This window comes from Mesoplodon densirostris, chromosome 16, assembly GCF_025265405.1.
Source record: "Mesoplodon densirostris isolate mMesDen1 chromosome 16, mMesDen1 primary haplotype, whole genome shotgun sequence".
Lineage (NCBI taxonomy): Eukaryota > Metazoa > Chordata > Mammalia > Artiodactyla > Ziphiidae > Mesoplodon > Mesoplodon densirostris.
The window spans coordinates 27491679-27512505 of record NC_082676.1 but is presented as its reverse complement, the minus strand read 5'-3'; the positions used below and the strand labels follow the sequence as shown (position 1 = coordinate 27512505).

The window sequence follows — 20827 nt, the reverse complement described above, 5'->3', positions numbered from 1 at the left end:
CACGGAGCAGCTAAGCCCGTGCGCCACAACTGCTGAGCCTGTGTGCCACAACTACTGAAGCCCACATGCCTAGAGCCCGTGCTCCGCAACAAGAGAAGCCACCACAGTGAGAAGCCCATGCGCCACAACGCAATGAAGAGTAGCCCCCACTCGCCACAACTAGAGAAAGCCCACACTCAGCAACAAAGACCCAACACAGCCAAAAATAAATAAAAATAAATTTATGAAAAAAATGACAGTGCAGCAACCATGGAGCCATATGGCACAGCCTGCCTGAAGTCCAGAATTAACAACATGTGACCACTGGCTTTAGCCCTGTGAGAGACAACATTCCTTGTGTTCACCTAACAATAACAGGACCAAGAAGCAGCTGTGAGGGGCTGCCATCAGAGCTTCAGAATCAGTGTGGGAGGGGTCGTCCAGAAGAGCCTGGAGAATGGAACAGGCTGCAGATGACTCATAACTGGGTGACCGCTGTTAGGGGGCTCCCTAGATTTTTGAGCAGAGAGAAGGAAGCTTGGAAGAGTGCATTCTGAGGTTCAGACGGCTCTCTTGGGACTCTGAACTTCAGACTTCCCTCCCCCATGCAGGACCCTCGACACGCACACAGTATTGCCTGTCTGCAAATAATGGAGCCACCAAGCGCAAACCTACAGACTCCTTTGGGAGGTGCATCTGAGGGCTTGAAGTTCTTTCCCTTTTTCCCGTTGCCATAGAAACTAGAAGGCCCCCAGTACCATTTGAGAGTCTTTCTGACACCATTCCCCAACTCCAGAAGAGAAGCGTGGACTCTGGTTTCCTCATAGCCACTGGCAACCCTGACTTCCTGTTTCTCTTTGTATTTCTGCCTCAGATATTCTCCCAGGAGTACATCAACCTCTTGCTGTCCATGTATTTCTTCGTGCTGGGAATCCTGGCCCTGTCCCACACCATCAGGTCAGAAGGCATCTCTGCGACATTTGAAGCAGCTTTCTCAAGAGCAAGTACAGGGTCTCGGATGAGAACATGACCTCTGGCGTCATTCAGAGCCAGGTTTGAATCCTGGCTGTAAAATCCAAGGGAATCTTTCCCCTGTGTTATACCGTGGGTGACCTAGAACAAGAACCATAACCTCTCTGGGCCACAGTTTCTTTACAAGGAATGGTAAGGATATCCAGTGGGTATTTCCCACCACGGTTGTTGGGAAAGTTATTTGTGAACAGTAATGTCACGGTAGTTGTCACAGTACTGAGAAGAGTGATGCCATTGCCACCTGCGAGGTGTCATAGTTGCTGCGCACGCACTAAGCTGGCCTCTCACACGTGGTCTCAGCTCATAAGAGAGCGGGGCAGTATCGAGAGAAGCTAGGAGCACAGGCTCTGGAATTTCACGATCTGACTTTGAATCCAGACTCTGCCACTTAATAGCCCTGTGACTTCGGGCAGTTTACTTAATCTCTCTGGGCTCGATTTCCTCACCTGAACACGAAGAAAACTGATAGTACCTTCCTTATGGGTCATGTGGAAAGCTTTTAGCACAGTATCTGGCACTCAGTGTGTTCAATAAGTGTTAGCCGCTGTTATTATTATTATTATTATTATTATTATTATTATTATTATCTGTTACATTCAGAAACTGAAGCTCAGAGAGGTTAAGAAATTTGCTAGGACAACACAGCTGATAAGCAGCAGAGCCAAGATTCAAACCTAAGTTTCTGTGGCCCCAGAGCCCATCCTCTTTTCACTGCCACCCTGCTCAGGTTGCCACATGTTGTGTCAGTTCAGTGGGGAGGAAGGATCTAAGCCACTGGTCCTCAGGTGGGGCTGCTTACCAAATGGGAGTTGTGCCCCCAGCACACCCCCTCACTGTGACTACAAAAGCATCCCAGTCTATTTCCATCTGGTCTCTTGAGGAGGTACAGCCTCAGGCTGAGAACCACAGAGGTGGTCCGCAGACCAGGAAACGTTTCCAGAAGGCAGGAACACAACTTGGACTCAACTCCGAAGGGTAGGAAACCCGGAAGAGGGTGTAGGAGGGAGATGCCAGGCCAGGAGCTGGAAGGTCTGTGCACATTGACAGTGCAGGCGGGATCTTCCCAGAACAGTCAGAGAGAAAGAACAGGATCCTCACGGAAGCGTGGAGAGCCTGGGGAGTTTGGCCTCGTTCCTCTAAGCAGGACCCTGGAAGTCAGGAGCATAGGCTCAAAAGGCACATGGCCCTAAAACCAAGGCTCTGTTATTTGTGCAAGTTACTCAGGCTCTCCCAGCATCAGTTTCTTCCCCTATAAAATGGAGATGCTGCGAGCACCTCCTCGTAGGGGCGTGGGAAGGATCAAGTGAGCACGTCTGTGACCTGCCCAGAGCAAGTGCCAAGCGCACTGAGAGTGAGCGGCTGGCCCGAATTCACACAGCTGGGACTGAGTTCATTGTTGTCTCCAGCTACGCCTACCTTCACCCACAAGGCCTTGTTCTAGCGCCCCCGCTCCCGCCAGCCCCGCCAGCCTTTTAGGGTGGAAACCCAGAGAGCCTGACTGACCGGGACCCAGCAAGATAGTGGCAGACCCAGTCACCCTTCTTCAAAGGACAGACCTCTCCTTTCCTGGGGGACTGGTGTGGGAGCAGTCACTTCCCATGCTGGTTTGGATCCCCCCCCAATTCTAGCCCATCTCCCCCCACCCCCCAGCATCTACAAGAGCCTTGAGACCGCAGTCCTCCCCACAGCCCAGCCACCACCTCAGAGCGCAAGAGCCCAGTATATTTTGTTCGGCCATGTGCTGAGGAGTTGATTATTTCACTTTATCTCAACAATCCTACAATCAGTATGAGCAGGGCATTTTGAGCCTGTGTCATTTTGACACCAGAGACCTTTTTTTCCCTTTTAGAATAGTAACTAAGGAACATTATCCCAAATTTCCCATGGATTAACCAAGAAACAGTTGTCTGTCTTTTAACCAATTCATAATTTTTACTGTTAGAAATTATCAAAGAAAATAGAAGCAAAGCAACTAAAACTGCACATGGTAAAATTTGTTAGCGACTAAAAATTAACAGAAGAATCATTTTCTTGATAAGATTTAGAGCACACAGTTTGACCTGGGAAGATTAGACCTTATGAAAATAATGGGTGGCCATGGGCATAAAGGGTATTCACCATTCAGGGTCCGAGCTATCCTCTGAAAAAAATTGATACGGGCTAAAAGCTGGGATGAAAGAAATCATTACTGGAAAATGGACATGGAAAAGAACTGAATCAGATGAAAATAATTTTACTAGAAAAGGGGAAGGACATAGTTTAATCATGCTATTTAGGTAGTTGATCTAAGAATTAAATTTACTTTTCTTCAATCAAATTGAATTTTCTTAAATATTTTCTCAAAGAAGTCTACAGTGTTGTTAGAATTTTGATGAATTGTTTATATGTATCCACAAACTCAGTCAGACCTGCCTCAGGATCCAAACAAGGTCTAAAGATTCAAGACAGGAAAACTGAGGCTCAGAGAGCTTCGTAGCTGCTAGGAGCAGAGTGAAGTTTTGAGCCCACGTCTGTCTAACTCCACGGCCAGGTATTCTTTCCGGTCTGGCAAACGTGAAGGGGAGAGAGAACTTAAAGACAGGGGCCTGTGCACCCTCTCTGGTGGGCCTGTGGTCTCCCGAGGACTGGCGGAGGAGAGGCCTGCTGAGAGGCTGTAGAAGCTGAGCCCGGAGCTGGGTAGCCCAGGCAGAGATGCTCATGGGATTCCTTCCACTTCCCCCGGCCGCCTCAAGCCTCCCTGGAAAGATAGCACAGCTTGAGGTTTTGGAGAAAGGCAAGGGCTCACAGCCTGCCTTCACCTTGTACGGTCACCAAGACTCAAGCCCATGCCAATATCCTTCCTTCCAAGGGAACCACAGCTTATTTTTATCACCTCGTGAGTTTATATCCCATCCCGATGACCTTTAGACGAAAAGGTTCATAAGACCAAAATCTGCCACCCCAGGGAGGCGAGGCCACATCACCTGTTTCACTGACCCTTGCCTTCACCCCCAGGGGAGAAGGGCACCAGGATGTGATTTCCCAGCAGGAAGCAGTGACCTTTAGGCTTGGCATGAGCCATCGAGGGCCGGAAGGAGTCTCTGCCTGCTACAAAAGCCCGCATTCAGAGGTGTTCCGCAAGCATTTACTAGCTGCCTCCCAGGCCCCAAGCCTGGCATGAGTGTAGTGAAGGCGATAAGTCAGGACTCCTGCCCTCAAGGCAGGCTCACACCGGCCAGGTTGCTTGACTCTTACCATTTGTTACCCAGCAGCCCCTCTTTTCTCGAGATAACAAAGACATCAGTCTAGAGACTTCCTACTTGGAGTTGAAGCTTACAGGGTGCCAAGCATTCATATAATCCTCTTAATATCCCTATGAGAAAGATATTGTTATAGTGTTCCAAATGAGGAAACGGTTGCACAGAACAGTTAAGTAACTTCGCCAAGGTCACACAGCTCAGTGGCAGGGCCAGGCGTTGAACCCAGGAAGCCTGGCTCCAGAGTCCATACTCTTAACCACTGCATTCTGCTGGTTGAGCTCCTAAGGCAGATGCCAGGCTGGAGTGAAGGGCTTAGCGCCTCAGGCCTTCTCTCTGCCTCTGCACACACCCTCTGGCTTCAAACTCCCTAAAAGTGATTCAGCAAACTGAGCTGAAAGTAGCTTCCAGCCTCATCCATCCCAGCAGCTGCCTCCCACCTGCTCAGAGCCCATTTGTAGAAACCCACTCCCAATTGCATCCTTGTGTTGACCATGTCTCGACATAATCACGAAGCCCCCTCATCATTCACACCACAGCCCTGCAGACTGGGAGGGATTGGCTGTTGGACAAGTGGGGAAACTGAGGCCCAGAGATGGTTCTTAATCCATATTTTCTTCCTCCAAGCCCCAGGGTCTTGGACAGCTCCCTTTTCCCTGCCTTTACCACTGTGCCCTCGGTACCACTCAGCCTGGGTCCATTTTCCTACAGCTGGGAGCACCATTCTGGATTTGCCTACCCCATCAGTTGTTGTCGGTCTGATCTGGTGCTGCCAAATGCTTTCGAGCTCAGGCTCTGGACAAGTGCCAGCGATGATGGACACTCACAGTTCTTATGACCCCTGTTGAGGATCCAGTGCTGGGCTAAACTTCTCCCCACCTTCTCTCCTACCTTCACAACAACCTTTTGAGTCAGGTGGTATTATCCCCACATATAACCAAGGAGACTGAGCCACTAAAGTGGCTCGCCCAGGGCCTCACGTGGCAGAACACGTTTCGGGGCTGGGCCCCCCAAGCTTGTGTCCACTCCACGATGCTGCTGCACCAGGCTGAGCAGAAGCCCCTGGTTTTCTGTTCCTGCTCTGAAGGTGATCCAGAAAAGAAAGTCTCTGCTCCCTGCCTGGCCAGGAAGTGGACCATGCTGAGTAATCAGAGAGAATGCTTCCAGAGATGAGGCCAAGCCCATCGTGAGCAACAGAGGCCTCACAGAAGGAGTGAATGTGAGGTTGCTCCCACCCAAGGGGCTGTGATTCATCTAGCTGATCAAGTCCGGATGAGTTTGTAAAAATCCCAGGCCTAACAGGTCGTGGAGTGGGGTGTCCATCAGGTCATCTGACTTAATAGGTCTGGAAGGGAGTCCAAGAGTATGCATTCTTTTTTTTCCCCATATTTAATTCCTTTTATTTGGATTACAAAGCTGACACCATGCTTATTATTGAAGTAAGAGGTGCAGGTAACAATAATTCACATTGTACTGTTTATGCTTTATCTGTGTTGGCATAGTTTATATAATATTTACGGGATCACCTAGAAGGAAATGCCTCATGTCAGCATAGCTAAGTGTTCTGGGAAACTGAAAATTAAAGGAAATAGTTAAAACAAATCCCCAGAATAGTGTACTTTATAGTCAACGCCGGCTGGCTCTGGGTCTGCTAACTGCTAGAGAGAGAGGAGTGTGCTAGATTTTTATGGGGTTTAAAAAACTTTCAAATAGTTTAACAGGCTACCTTTGAAAGAGTGATTGGATGGACTTTTTTTTTTTTTTTTTTTGCGGTACGCAGGCCTCTCACTGTTGTGGCCTCTCCCGTTGCGGAGCACAGGCTCCAGACGCACAGGCTCAGTGGCCATGGCTCACAGGCCCAGCCGCTCCGTGGCATGTGGGATCTTCCCGGACAGGGGCACGAACCCGTGTCCCCTGCATCGGCAGGCGGACTCTCAGCCACTGCGCCACCAGTGAAGCCCTGGATGGACATTTTAATGGAAAGTCTCTAATAGCCTCAAAATGCAAAGGAATGCTGCAGCTTTGATTTGCCACACTGAACACATCTGAATGGCTTTGGGAATAAACAGAGACTGCTGAGGAATTGGGACAAGGGGTTTATCTTTCCGTTCCTAGAGTCAAAAGCAGAATTCATGGGACTTCCCTGGTGGCGCAGTGGTTAAGAGTCCACCTGCCAATGCAGGGGACACGGGTTTGAGCCCTGGTCCTGGAAGATCCCACATGCCGTGGAGCAACTAAGCACGTGTGCCACAACTACTGAGCCTGTGCTCCAGAGCCTGCGAGCCACAACTACTGAACCTGTTTGCCACAACTACTGAAGCCTGCACGCCTAGAGCCTGTGCTCCGCAACAAGAGAAGGCACTGCAATGAGAAGCCCATGCACCGCAACAAAGAGTAGCCCCCACTTGTCGCAACTAAAGAAAAAGCCCACACGCAGCAACGAAGACCCAACACAGCCAAAAATAAATAAATAAATAAATTTATTTTTTAAAAAAACAAAAACAATTCATGCCTCCTCACCCATCTACCTCTCTACCTCCAGCCCAGGAGAGAGGGCTGCAGATCTTCTTTCCCTCTGTGGGCCTGGCCATGGTTGACGCATCCTCTGCTTTACTCTGGACCAGGCCAGGTCAGCTGCCTCTGGCTGGGGGGGGAGCCGGCAAGGAGAAAGTGGTTTATCTAGGACCATCTGAGGTTAATGAGCCCCTCTCTGCTGCTAGCCTTCCAGCCTCCTAAGCAGTATGGGGCCCAGGCATGCTCACCCTCTAAGGAGTCAGATCTCACCCCAGGCTACTGGTTGGCACCTCATTTCAGCTCTGCCATCTGCCTAGACTCAGTGGGTCTCCTTCAAGAATGAGGACTTGCCCTACTCAGGCTTGAGCCAGAATATGCATTCTTGACAAGGGACTCTGATACAGATGGTACATAAACTAGACTTTGGAATCCATTGCTGTCCTAAAAACTGTGTTTTATGTGAAAGTCTGCCGCTGCTTTGTGTTTCTTGGGTGATAACTAGGAGGCAGTACGGAAGCACTAGGAGTCCAGAGGCCTACGTTCAGGTCTCAGCTCAGATACTGACTTCCTATGTGACCTGGGCAGTCACTTGCCCTCTGAGGGCCTCTGTTTCCACATCTGTACAATGGGCACAATAACACCTACCTCTCAGGGCAGCTGTGAGGCCGTTGGGAGATAACAGCTTGTAAGCAGATGCCTGGGGAGGGCCTCAGTGACTGTTGCCCATGGGGGCTCTGTTTGCCAACCTGCTTTGTCTTTCCTTCCAGCCCCTTCATGAATAAGTTTTTTCCAGCCAACTTCCCAAATCGACAGTACCAGCTGCTCTTCACCCAGGGCTCTGGGGAGAACAAGGAAGGTGAGTGCTGCCCACTTGCCCCTGCTTTGGGTGTCTCCCCCCACCCCCGCCTTTGTCTCTCCAATACTGGGCCTCCCCGGTACAGCGAGTGATGGAAAAGGTGGGCTCTGGGATCACATCCCACCTCTGCCGCTGGGTGCACACCGTTACCTCTCTGAGCCTTGAGTGGTTTGGTTGGGGGTTTTTTGTTTTTGTTTTTTTCGTCTGTAAAATGAACATCATAATCTGGTACCTCCCTTATAGGCATGTTGTTAGGACTGTAAGTAAGTGATGAGTAGACAGCATTCAGCACGCCGCCTGGCACACAGTAAACAGTAAACAGTTGGCTCTCGTGGCTATTTTTATCATGTCAGTTTTCAGTGTGATTATTCCCCACCTAAGATCTGAAAGGGGAATTCCGTGGCTTTCGAAAAAATGAAAACCGCAGGGAACTGGGGAAAGCCTGGGTCACATGGGTTAGTTAGGCTGTGGGTTCTGCTGCTGTGACAGGATTATCAGCGGCTTGGCCAGATGGAAGGTATTTCTCTCTTGTGTCAAAGTCTGAGCTTGCGAATGTCGCACTTGTGAATGTGCCTAGCATGTTCTGCCTTGTCCCTGGAGAGCAGGATTCCTTTGTGCATTTCTAGGCATCTGTGCCCAGCCAGTGACCGTTGAGTTTTTTCACCTGTCTTGTGCTCTGCCGCACTCAGGGGCCCTCGGGTCCAGAATAGCGCACCGTTGCTCCACGGGCCCTCCCGAAGGAAGGAGAGACAACTGTATCACGGGCCCATTTAGCTAAAGGGAAGCTAGAAAATGTGGCCGAGAGCTAGTTGGCCTTGTGTCCAGGTGAAAATCATCAGGGTATTGTTAGCACAAAGGAGTGAACAACAACTGGGGCCAACCAGCACTGCTGCAGCCTGGAATCAAGAGAAATGCTGTGCTCTGTGACCCTGGGCAAGCTCCACCGTCTCTCTGGGCTTCCTTAGTAGGACACTTGGAGGTGGTGGAGAAGGGGTCTAACATCAGGACGTCTGCCACAGGCTCCCCACCAGAGCAGCCTGGGGGCCTCCCGCCTGCTGCATCTCCAGGCCTCCCTCTCTTAACCTTCCTCCTCCTGTGCTGTTGACACAGCGCTGTCAGCAAGCTTCTTGATTCCTTTGGTGGCACAGTAGAAAGATTCCTGAATGAACTGGGACCTTGCGAAAGCCTTGGGCTCAGTGCAGTCAGCATTGATTGAGCACCCACTGTGTGCAGGCTCCATGCTGAGCGCTGTGTAAGGGCCGTCTCACTTGCTCCCCACAGCAGTCCTATCAGGGAGGTGCTGTGATCCCCTTTTTACAGATGAGGAAATGGAAGCTCAGAGAGGGAACTGCCTCCCCCGAGGCCGCCCAGCTACAAGCGCAGAGCCCGTGCATCCAGAACCACAAGCCACCTCCCACTGACCCTGTGTCGGGCCTGGGTGCTCTCTGGGCCTCCATTCCCTCCTCTAGGAAATTGGAGGGGCTGGGTGGGGGGGCTCCAGTGAGCACCCCCAACCTGTGGATCTCTGACAGAGCCCACAGCCATGCCCTCCTCCGTCCAGGGGCTGACAGGTGGGAGGGGCAGCCCCGCCCCGGGGAGTGGACTTACCCGGCCTCTCTGCCCAGAGATCATCAACTATGAGTTTGACACCAAGGACCTGGTGTGCCTGGCCCTGAGCAGCATCGTTGGTGTCTGGTACCTGCTGAGGAAGGTAAGTAGCCAGGGCCCGGGGCAGTGTTGGGGGAAGCGCCTGAGGGGCAGGTTGGGGGCAGGAGAGCTGGTCTCACTCTCATCTTTCCCCAGCACTGGGTCGCCAACAACCTCTTCGGCCTGGCCTTCTCCCTTAACGGGGTGGAGCTCCTGCACCTGAACAACGTCAGCACCGGCTGCATCCTGCTGGGCGGGCTCTTCGTCTACGATGTCTTCTGGGTGAGTTGGGCAGGGACGCAAAGGATGTCTGGCTACCGGGCCCCCTCGCCTCCTCCTCCCCCGTCTCCGGCCCAAGCTGCGGTCGTCTGATGGAGGGAAGCTGCCCTGACCTGGAAATAAGACCCCAGAGCAGGTCCTTTCTGGGCCCAGTTCCCTCAGCTGTGGAGTGGATGAGAGAACAGAGTCCTCACTTGCTGAGAGCGCACCCTATGCCCAGTGCCTTCCAGCCGCCCTCTCTTCCTCGTGGTGGCCCCAGCAGGGGTATTGCTTATCCTGTGTCTCTCCAGCAAGCGAGCTGAGGCTCAAGAGACGTTGAGGCAGGTGTGGTTAAAGCAGATGAGTGGACGCTGGTGAGCAAGGCACCGACTGTGAGCACGTAGGCCGCGTGCCAGCCCTGGGCTAAGAGACCTGCCACACTCACTCTGAGGGGCCCCGCTGAGGGATCGAGGGCAGCCTGACTCAGGCACCCTTTCCGTGGCCTCAGGCAGCCTCTTCTCCCCTTAAGTACGTGGTGCTGGAGGACTTTCTCTCTTGGGAGGGGCAGACTCCTGAACTAACATAGGATGCCTGGCCAGGGCCATCAGAGGCCCTTTACCAACTCCTTGGAATTGCCCCTCGTTGCTACCTAGAACAAGGAGCCCCGTGAAGTGTCCACATGGCCAGTGTCGGTGGCCACCTCATCTCAACTTCACATCTGCTCTGGAGCCCTTCCTGGCTCCCTGCCCCTTTCCCGCCCGTCCCAGGCAGCAGCACATTGAGAAGCCCAAGCACAGCCATTCCTTCCCACCCAGCCCTCACCTCCCTCCAGACTCCTCTCTCCTCCTTCTAGGTATTTGGCACCAATGTGATGGTGACAGTGGCCAAGTCCTTTGAGGCACCAATAAAATGTAAGTGACCACCCCACCATGGGGAGCCCGTCTGCCCCCACCCTGGTGGCCCATCCCCTCGTGGTCCCTGTTTTGGTCCGTACCCTCCCTTAGCTCTTCCTCCTCCAAGCTCCCCTGTGTCTCCAGCCTGGTTTCCTTCTCCCCTTTGATTCGTCCACTGCGTTCCTGCACAGCCATCCCAGACCCTGGCCTCCGGCCGTCTGGTCACAGTGCATGGCTCTGTGGGACGAGCTGGAATGGGGGCGAGCGCAGAGATGGGTGTCTGATGCAGCCTGTGCAGGACAGGCAGGGGCCTCCAGAGGAGGATATCCCCCACGCCAAGACCTGGAGCCCTCTCCCTGGAGCCCTTTGGTACATAAATATCAGGTGCTGTCTGCCCCATGCCTCTCACACTGCCCTGATTTTGTTCTTCAGTGTATCCATTGTTATAAATATTAGAAAGCCCACCTACAAGCATCTGTAAAGAATGTGGAGACTTCCTTGGCGGTCCAATGGTTAAGACTCTGTGCTTCCACTGCAGGGGGAGCGGGTTCAATCCCTGGTCAGGGAACTAAGATCCTGCATGCCATGCTGCGTGGCAAAAAAAAAAAAGTGGAAATGTTGTTCTTTCACACTGCAGCAAGCCCAGTGGCAGAGCATCTAGAGTTGGATTTCCGACCCTCAGTGGCGTTGCCAAGAGCCAAGGTCACCTCAGCCCTCCACCCACCATTCTCAACATATTCACGGGCAGAAAGGGGGAACTTTATGTCTCTCTTTCATCAGAGAGGGATGTTTTTCCCCAAATCCCCCCTGTAGCCTCTCTCATATTTCACTGGCCAGAATTGGGTCACAGGCCCAATTCTGTCATTCATCATCAAGGGGGATGGGAAAATCATGATGAGCTTGGAGTTTAAGCCTTAGACTAATCAAGAATCACCTCCTGGCATCACAAGACCCAAAGAGGAGGAACGGAATCAGTAAGACATGATGGAAGGAAGCAGGGGGATCCTGTCAGGAAGACCTCACAGCTCCACGAGGAGTGCTGCTTGGGCAGCAGGCAGATGGGGTGGAGTCAGCCCCAGGAGTCAGGAAATGGCTGTCCTCCTCACGGTCTGACTCTCCCCTGATGCACACAGGTCCTCTCTGTGAGCTGGGGAGAGGTTGGTGGCCACTCGTTCCTAGCTGCTGCAGTCGCAGCTCAGCGACCCTAGAGGAAAACAAGTTTCTCCTCCCAGCTTTGGCTTGGATGAACCCATGGAGCCTGGCCTGGCCCGTAAGCTAGGCATTCCAGCTGGGAGTGGTGGAAAGGCCAGGGTCACTGCCCTCTCCAGTGCCTGAGGGCAGAGTATTTGAATCAGCAGCCTCCCAGAACCAAGGGTGTAAGGTGAAGGCAGTTCTTCAGAGCAACAGAACAGATGCTGGGCAAGCCAGAAAGAAGAGCAGCTATGCCCTACGTGCTGTGATGGATGAACCCAGCCAAGGTGTCAGGAAAGCTTTCCTGGGTCACGAAGGATAAATATGTGTTTACCAAGCATGCAGGGGCAGTAGGGGCATTTGAAAGAGAGAGTACAGCTTCAGCCAAAGGCTACAATTAGGAAAACGCATGGAGCAGAGAATCGGGGAAGGAATGTGACTGAGTTTAGGGGAGCAGCAGAAAAGAGGCCAGATAGGGGGAAGCCAAGGATGGCGTGTCAAGGAGCCTGGACACTGCCCAGTAGGCAGTGGATGAGCCATTGGAAGACTCTGAACAGGGAAATGACATGCATCTCTGGTTTCTGGTGCTTGAAATTTGGTTTTCTGGCTTGAGGAGAAAGTCCGTTGCCCGCCCCTGCTAGGAGTAGAGGTCAGAGGCAGCCTAGCAGAGTGGTTAAGCGGACAGATGCGGAAGTCAGGAGGCCTGGGCTTGCATCCCAGATGTGACATTCGCTGGCTACGTGGCCTGAGGGAAGAGACTTCACCTCCCTGGGCCCTGCTTTCCACATCTGCCACTCAGAATTGAATGGTACCAGGTTTGGGAGGATCAAACGAGGAGAGCTGTAAGTCACTGTGATTGTGCATTCAAGGCAGGAAGAAGCAGGCAAGGAAGGGCCTCTGTACAATTCATGAGGGAGGCACAAGCTTGCCCAGAACCCCCAGCTTACCTCTGCTTACGTACCATTGGCCAGAGCTGGGTCACATGACCACTCCTAGCTGCAAGGGAAGTCAGGAATTTGGGGACCAGATTGTCCTGATTGTCTTAGCCTTATGCCACACTTGATTCATCCCCTGGGAGGGCGGCCCCACGCAAAAGCAGGACTGGGTTAGTAAAGAAGGCATGACGTAGCAGTTAACAATGTGTGCAAATCACCTAATCCTCACCACAGCCCTATGGGGTCAGTTCAGCTGTTATACCCATTTTATAGGTGAGACAACCAAGACCCAGAGCAGTTAAGTAAACTGTGCAGTCCCACAGCAGAGCCAGGATTCAGACCCACCCAGTCTGACCCTGAAGCCCACAGGTAACTGCTCTCTGCTCCAGGCTGCTATGGATGAAATCCAGCTACAACTGCCTCTTGCCATAACTGGACAGACAGGGAGGCATTTCTCTCAATCTGTATTTATCCAAACAAGCTGGCCAGCAGGATTTCTGAGTAAGGGGCTCTAAGCAAGGAATTTATAGGTATGTGACCTCTTCGCCCTCAGCAGATACAGAAATAGCCTGTAGCCCAAGCTCTCCCTGCTTCAGAACAAGGGTCTGTCCACACCCCAGCTGCAGTGAGATACAAAGCCTGTTAGATGCCAGCACCGTGTGGGCTGTTTCATCTTTTATATACTAGGCTTTAGGGTCAATCCCATTTAACCAGAGTTCTAGCTATAAAAGGGCACTGAAATTGTATGACATGTGAGTTACAGCTGAATAAAGGCATTAAACCTTTAGCCTAGATGATCCTAGATTCTTCCCTGCTCCAACCAGCTGTGATTCCAGATGGAGACATTGCCCTTCAGCCCTTCGACATCCTCTCAGCTCCCCACTCCCATCCCCCCACCCAGAAATGCAAGTGTGTAAGTTCCATACACCAGAGGTGGAGGGGTAGGAGTCAGAGTGCGCTGGGCTCTCACCACCTCCTCGCATCCCTGCCTCCCCCTGCAGTGGTGTTTCCCCAGGATCTGCTGGAGAAGGGCCTGGAAGCGGACAATTTTGCCATGCTGGGACTCGGAGACATCGTCATTCCAGGTGACCAGGCTGAGGTGGGGGCCGCAGTGCAAAGGGTGGAGGGGGCTTCCCTGGAGAAGGAGGAGTCCTGTGAAACACAGCCTTACCCACCAGGAGAGGGAAGGAGAAAGGATTAGGCTGGGAGATCCCCCCGCCCCCTGCCCGGGGGTCTGGTGAAGGGGTCCACCTCGGCATACATTGTGGAGTGCCGGTCCTGGGCCAGGCCATGGGCTGCGCGCTGGAGGGACAGTGCTGAGCAAGACTGCCTCTCACGGAGCTTCTGACTGGGTGAGCAGACATTACTCAAGAACTACAGAAGTAAATGTATATGACAGACCGAAATACACTCTACAAAAGCACATTCTGTGGCAGTGTTAAAGGAATCTGATCCCCTCACACACTTGCGCGTGTACACACCCCTTCCCAGTGTTTTCAGGTAACACAAATGTGCTAGAACTGCCACAGTCCCCTTGGTCCTCCTCTCCCCAGTACTGGGAGGGCTCCAGGGAGAACATGCACTATGTGTGGACACGGGGCACCATGGCTGTGGGCTCCTTTGTCTGCAGTCTTAGCAGAGGGACAGGTGGCACGCACCTGCTCGACTGCACGAGCTGGCCTTTGAACCCATCATCTATGTGTGGGTGCTAGTCAGCGTACCTGTGGATACAGAGACAGGTGCCCCGTGTGAAGGTCTGAGCCTGGACATACATCCCTGGCGGCCTGCAGCCCAAACTCCCTGGGGGCAAAGCTGAGCTGCCTCTCTGAGGGCAGCTGAAATGGCTGAGGCTTGGATTCTGTGTGTCTGCGAGATCCAGGCCTGGTGACGGGCACAGAACATCCAAAGAACATTCTTACTCCCCTAGTCCCAGAGGCTCAGAGTCAGAGGGTTAGAAGCACCCCTGGTGCTTGCTTGAAAGAAGAAAGTTTGGAACAAATTAAAAGCCAATTTATTTTCCAGTGTAGGACGTAATAACAATTCCGCTAGTAAGCAGGGATGGTACAGGCACTTGTGTTGTGATACCTTCCTTTTGTGATACGTATGATGATGACGCAAAGGCTTTCTCTCTTGTACCAATGAGGAAACTGAGGCTCAGAAATGAAGGGACTTAAGGTAAATTCACACACTAAGAAGCAAAAGGGCCAAGACTCAGACCAGGTCTATCTGACTGCAAAAAATGTTACCAGAACTGCTTTTATGACAGTAATAACAATAATAAGATAGTCCCAGAACCATCATTTGTCAAAAGCACCTGTTGTTGGCCAAGCACTATGCTGGGTGTTTTTTAATACGTTATCTTTGCTACTTCTAGCAGCCCGATGAGGTAGAGGGTATTTCCATGTTACTGATGAGGAAACTGAGATTCAAAGAGACTTGCCCAAGGCCGTGGGGCCATGGTCTTGAAGCCAGGTGTTCCCATACCTGGTGGTTCTGGGAGGAGGGAAGCAGCTCCATCCGACTGAAGAAACCGAGTCCCATAAAGCATTCGTCTCGCCCTGCAGGGGGGTGGTCTGTCACAGGCACCCGCAGACTTCCCCACTGTCCTTGTTGGGTGGTTCTGGGCTTGAGGCCTGCATGGGACATCTCTGCATATCCTCATATTCCTGTGTATCTGAGTCTTTTCAGCAGTCACAATCAGTGTGAGTTATTGTACCCTCACAGAGCCTCGGGGATGACCTTGAAGGAAGAATGGGTTGTGGGGTGTTGCTTTGAGGATCAGATGCATTATTATGAGTAAAAGCTCTTGGGAGCTCTGGCCCGTGCATTAGTTGAAGAACAGTTGTAGAATTCAGCTGCCAGGGGCCACTGGGTTCCCAGTTTTGTTTCCAGAACGGCAGCATTTGTCTGTTCTCACCACCCACCAGCTCCCTACTCGCAGTCTTCAGTGAGGACTAATTCATTTTCCTCTTTGAAATTAATCACATGTTGCCAGTCAGCGCTTCTGATGAGCACGGAATGTTTTGGCTCCTGAGAACCTGCTCTCAACTGAATGAGGTTCAGCCCTGCTCTGTCTGAGCCCAAAGATAAGTCAGGGAGACAGACACACAGATGGACATGTGTGCAACATGCAGAGGTTGGACTGGCTGGCTGTGTCTCAGGGACTCAAGTTTCCAGCGTGACTGGGCTTGGTTTTGAAGTGCAAATAGTGCAGTGGGTGGACAGAGTTCACTGTCCTTGTCTCAGCTCCTGCAGGACCTCCCGGTGGTCTGCTTGCTCCTACTCTTTCTCCCTCCAGCCAAGCAACTGCCATGAGGGTCTTTCTCAAAATCTTTTTAGGTTATTCTCCCACTTAGAATTCTTCCAGTGTGTCCCATTACTCCCACTCCTCGTACCCATGGGGCCCTGCATGGCTGGTCCATCCCCAGCATCTCCTGCTCTGGGCTGCAGCCTTACTGGCGCCTAGAGCCCTGCCACACCTCCTGAGCCCTCTTTCCTCTTTGCACATGCTGTTCCCTTTCCCTGGCAAGTGTCACTTCCTCAAAGAAGCCCTCCTTCCTCCCCACCTCCCCCCAGCCTGAGTCTCATCCCCTGATAGACCTTCGCATGACAGAGGAAGCACCCTTTCACAGGCACAGTCTTACATTGATTTTTTTTAACATCTTTATTGGAGTATAATTGCTTTACAATGGTGTGTTAGTTTCTGTTGTATAACGAAGTGAATCAGCTATACATATACATATATCCCCATATCTCCTCCCTCTTGCATCTCCCTCCCACCCTCCCTATCCCATACCTCTAAGTGATCACAAAGCACCGAGCTGATCTCCCTGTGCTATATGGCTGCTTCCCACTAGCTATCTGTTTTACATTTGGTAGTGTATATATGTCCATGCCACTCTCTCACTTTGTCCCAGCTTACCCTTCCCCCTCCCCGTGTCCTCAAGTCCATTCTCTACATCTGCATCTTTATTCTTGTCCTGCCCCTGCGTTCTTCAGAGCCTTTTTTTCCCCCTAGATTCCATATATATGTGTTAGCATACGGTATTTGTTTTTCTCTTTCTGACTTACTTCACTCTATATGACAGACTCTAGGTCCATCCACCTCACTATAAATAACTCAATTTCGTTTCTTTTTATGGCTGAGTAATATTCCATCATATATATGTGCCACATCTTCTTTATCCATTCATCTGTTGATGGACATTTAGGTTGCTTCCATGTCCTGGCTATTGTAAATAGAGCTGCAGTGAACATTGTGGTACATGACTCTTTTTGAATTATGGTTTTCACAGGGTATATGCCCAGTAGTGGGATTGCTGGGTCATATGGTAGTTCTATTTTTAGTTTTTTAAGGAACCTCCATACTGTTCTCCATAGTGGCTGTATCAATTTACATTCCCACCAACAGTGCAAGAGGGTTCCCTTTTCTCCACACCCTCTCCAGCATTTATTGTTTCTAGATTTTTTTGATGATGACCATTCTGACTGGTGTGAGGTGATGCCTCATTGTAGTTTTGATTTGCATTTCTCTGATGATTAGTGATGTTGATCATCCTTTCATGTGTTTGTTGGCAATCTGTATATCTTCTTTGGAGAGATGTCTGTTTAGGTCTTCTGGCCATTTTTGGACTGGGTTGTTTGTTTTTTTTTGATATTGAGCTGCATGAGCTGCTTGTAAATTTTAGAGATTAATCCTTTGTCAGTTGCTTGGTTTGCAAATATTTTCTGCCATTCTGAGAGTTGTCTTTTCATCTTGTTTATGTTTTCCTTTGCTGTGCAAAAGCTTTGAAGTTTCATTAGGTCCCATTTGTTTATTTTTGTTTTTATTTCCATTTCTCTAGGAGGTGGGTCAAAAAGGATCTTGCTGTGATTTATATCATAGAGTGTTCTGCCTATGTTTTCCTCTAAGGGTTTTGTAGTGTCTGGTCTTACGTGTAGGTCTTTAATCCATTTTGAGTTTATTTTTGTGTATGGTGTTCGGGAGTGTTCTGATTTCATTCTTTTACATGTAGCTGTCCAGTTTTCCCAGCACCACTTACGGAAGAGGCTGTCTTTTCTCCATTGTATATTCTTGCCTCCTTTATCAAAGGTAAGGTGACCATATGGGCATGGGTTTATCTCTGGGCTTTCTATCCTGTTCCATTGATCTATATTCTGTTTTTGTGCCAGTACCATACTGTCTTGATTACTGTAGCTTTGTAGTATAGTCTGAAGTCCAGGAGCCTGATTCCTCCAGCTCCATTTTTCTTTCTCAAGATTGCTTTGGCTATTCGGGGTCTTTTGTGTTTCCATACAAATTGTGAAATTTTTTGTTCTAGTTCTGCGAAAAATGCCATTGGTAGTTTGTTAGGGATTGCATTGACTCTGTAGATTGCTTTGGGTAGTATAGTCATTTTCACAATGTTGCTTCTTCCAATCCAAGAACATTGTATATCTCTCCATCTTTTTGTATCATCTTTAATTTCTTTCCTCAGTGTCTTATAGTTTTCTGCATACAGGTCTTTTGTCTCCTTAGGTAGGTTTATTACTAGGTATTTTATTCTTTTTGTTGCAGTGGTAAATGGGAGTGTTTCCTTAATTTCTCTTTCAGATTTTTCATCATTAGTGTATAGGAATGCAAGAGATTTCTGTGCATCAATTTTGTATCCTGCTACTTTACCAAATTCATTGGTTAGTAGTTTTCTGGTAGCATCTTTAGAATTCTCTATGTATAGTACCATGTCATCTGCAAACAATGACAGCTTTACTACTTCTTTTCCGATTACTTACATTGATTTTTGTTAATATTCGATCAGCATGCCCTGCCCCCTCGGCTGGGCTCTGAGAGCAGTGGTTTTGCTTCCCCCTGTATTGCGTACAGTGCCTAGTGCTTAGGCACCCTGTAAATGTTTGGGAGGGTGGGCCCAGTGTGCACACTGTGGTGCTATGAGGTGCCAGGTCAACGTGGTCCCAGACCAAAGCAAAATCCTGGGACCGTCTCATTGTTCCAGGTGGCCTGAAGGTGGAGAAAGGGGAGTTCTGCTGGCAGTTAGCAGTGTCAGCCACACCCTTGGCCCCTGATGATTGCTCCGTGGCTGAGAACAAGTGGGGACCCAGTTGCATATTAGCTGACTACCCTGCTCCTCCTCTACCACTGTCTAACCTGGCTTTCTCCCTGCAGGAATCTTCATCGCCTTGCTGCTGCGTTTTGACATCAGGTAAGCCGCTTAGGCACCCTAATGCTCAGGTTCCACAAGTGAGGGGCCTCCCCTGGGCAGGGAGGTTCTCTGGGGTTCTTCAGCTTCCAGGAGCCCAAAGGAGGTAACTCGGGACCACACCTTCCACCCCCACAGCAGCCAGGGCAATTCCGATTTTATCTGCATTTTGCATCTTGAGGTTCTAAGTGTTCAAAGAGCCTGGAGAGGTTGGGGGAGGTATGAATCACAGAGTGAGATTTAAACCCAGAGGGTCCTGGTGGTACCCATAGAGCTTTCTCACCGTGTGATCTTGGCAAGTGAACTGACCTTTCTGAGGGAAGGTTTCTCATCCTTAAGTTAGTAGTAAACAGGAGCTCCTGCCTGGGGCTGACCGAGAAGATGTGGAGGGAGTGCTGAGCACAGGCTGACCCCAGCGGCTCCCAGGGAAGTCCAGCTGCAGGCACCGTCGTCATCATTATCGCTTTTTATCAGCCCGGGGTCAGGTCACCGTGTCCCAGCTGCACTAGCTGTTCCGCACCCTCTCCTTGCTCAGACATTTTCAGTCCATTGTAGAAAGTGAGCACAAGGGCGAGGGAAGGGGGCCAAGTTGAGCCACCCCTTAAAACTCAGAAAAGGTCACACCGAGTTAATGCACCTGGTCAGCTGGGCCTGCCACCAGTAAGTGGTGCTCAGTCTTCCCAGTGGAGGGCTTGCTGTGTGTGCGCTTAATTTTGAGGTGGTTTATGAACTTTTCTTAATCTCCTTGTGCCCAGTAGTTGCCAAAACAGTAATAGTGTTGAAAGTGGTAGTGAGAAACTCAGTGCCAGTGTCATGGAAATCCAAGTTGCATGTGAAACTTTAACTTTTCCTCACTGACATAGATCTGGGTTATTTGGGTAGTGCCACTGTGGAGCCTTTGGAAGGGACCTGGCCAGTCTGTAAGTAGAAGCACATCTGTGCCAGCTGCTCTGCCCCTAGATGTTCAGAGGTAATACGAAGAGCAACCCACGAGAGCCTCCCGGCCATTTGCTAGAGATACAGATTCAGCTGGCAGCACCCTCGGAGGAAGGATCTCCTTCCGGGCCTGGACTTGCAGGATAAGCAGGTCCTTCCAAGATGGTTCCAGAATCTGCGTGACATCCCCACAGGGAATCCGTTACCCTCCAGGCTGCACAACAGGACAGGTCTCAGTGTACTTGCAGCTCCAGGCTCAGAAGCCGCCAGGGTAAGGAGGGAAGGGCATCAGAAGCACTCATTCATTCCACAGATGTTGCTGGACACAGGCACAGGTCCTGAGCTGGCACTGTGAAAGGGCATCAGGTGATGGCAGTGCCAGGTTGCACAGGTCAGCTCTTCTGAAGCTGATCTTGGGTGAATCGCCCAGAAAGCCAGTGGCGTTCTATCCATGTAATCAACATCCATTCAGTATTCACAGCGGGTTGCTGAACTATTAGCTCCACTGCGCTTAAAAGAACTTAGCTGTACAGTTTCTGTATCAGTGTTCCTCAAAGCATGATCCACCTGTATCAGATTCAAAATGCAGATCCCCAAACCAACAAGGACCTACTGTATAGCACAGGGAACTATACTTAATATTTTGTAATAACCTGTAAGGGAAGAGAATCTGAAGAATATATATATATTTGTATATATATATATCTGAATCACTGTGCTTTCCACCTGAAAGTAACATGATATTATAAATCAACTATACTTCAATTTAAAAAAAAAAGCCGGGCTTCCCTGGTGGTGCAGTGGTTGAGAGTCCACCTGCCGATGCAGGGGACACGGGTTCATGCCCCGGTCCGGGAGGATCCCACATGCCATGGAGCGGCTGGGCCCATGAGCCATGGTCGCTGAGCCTGCACGTCCAGAGCCTGTGCTCCACAACGGGAGAGGCCACAACAGTGAGAGGCCCGCATGCCAAAAAAAAAAAAAAGCCCAAAATAAATAAAGTTATTACAAAATTTTTAAAAAGAATGCAGATCCCCAGACCTATTAGATCTGACTCCCTGGGAATTGGACCTAGAACTCTGGGTGTTTCTTTTGTTTTGTTTTTGTTTCGTTTTTTGTTTTGTTTTTTTGGCCGTGCTGCGTGGCTTGCGGA

General features: G+C 50.5%; 1 protein-coding gene across 4 annotated transcripts in view; it reads left to right on the top strand.

Moving 5' to 3' along the window:
• The window catches only part of HM13 (histocompatibility minor 13), a 41103-nt gene that overhangs the window by 11966 nt on the left and 8310 nt on the right, over window positions 1-20827 (top strand). For 2 of the 4 annotated variants that reach the window (XR_009534640.1, XM_060120403.1), the window contains exons 3-9: window positions 854-936; window positions 7529-7617; window positions 9150-9328; window positions 9421-9546; window positions 10376-10433; window positions 13543-13626; window positions 18705-18741. Coding sequence is in view for 3 of the 4 variants with exons in the window: in XM_060120403.1 (XP_059976386.1) it covers window positions 854-936; window positions 7529-7617; window positions 9150-9328; window positions 9421-9546; window positions 10376-10433; window positions 13543-13626; window positions 18705-18741 (656 nt within the window). In the remaining variant the exon portion in view is untranslated. The remainder of the gene's footprint in view (window positions 1-853; window positions 937-7528; window positions 7618-9149; window positions 9329-9420; window positions 9547-10375; window positions 10434-13542; window positions 13627-18704; window positions 18742-20827) is intronic. The other 2 variants (XM_060120405.1, XM_060120404.1) reach the window with 1 other exon arrangement.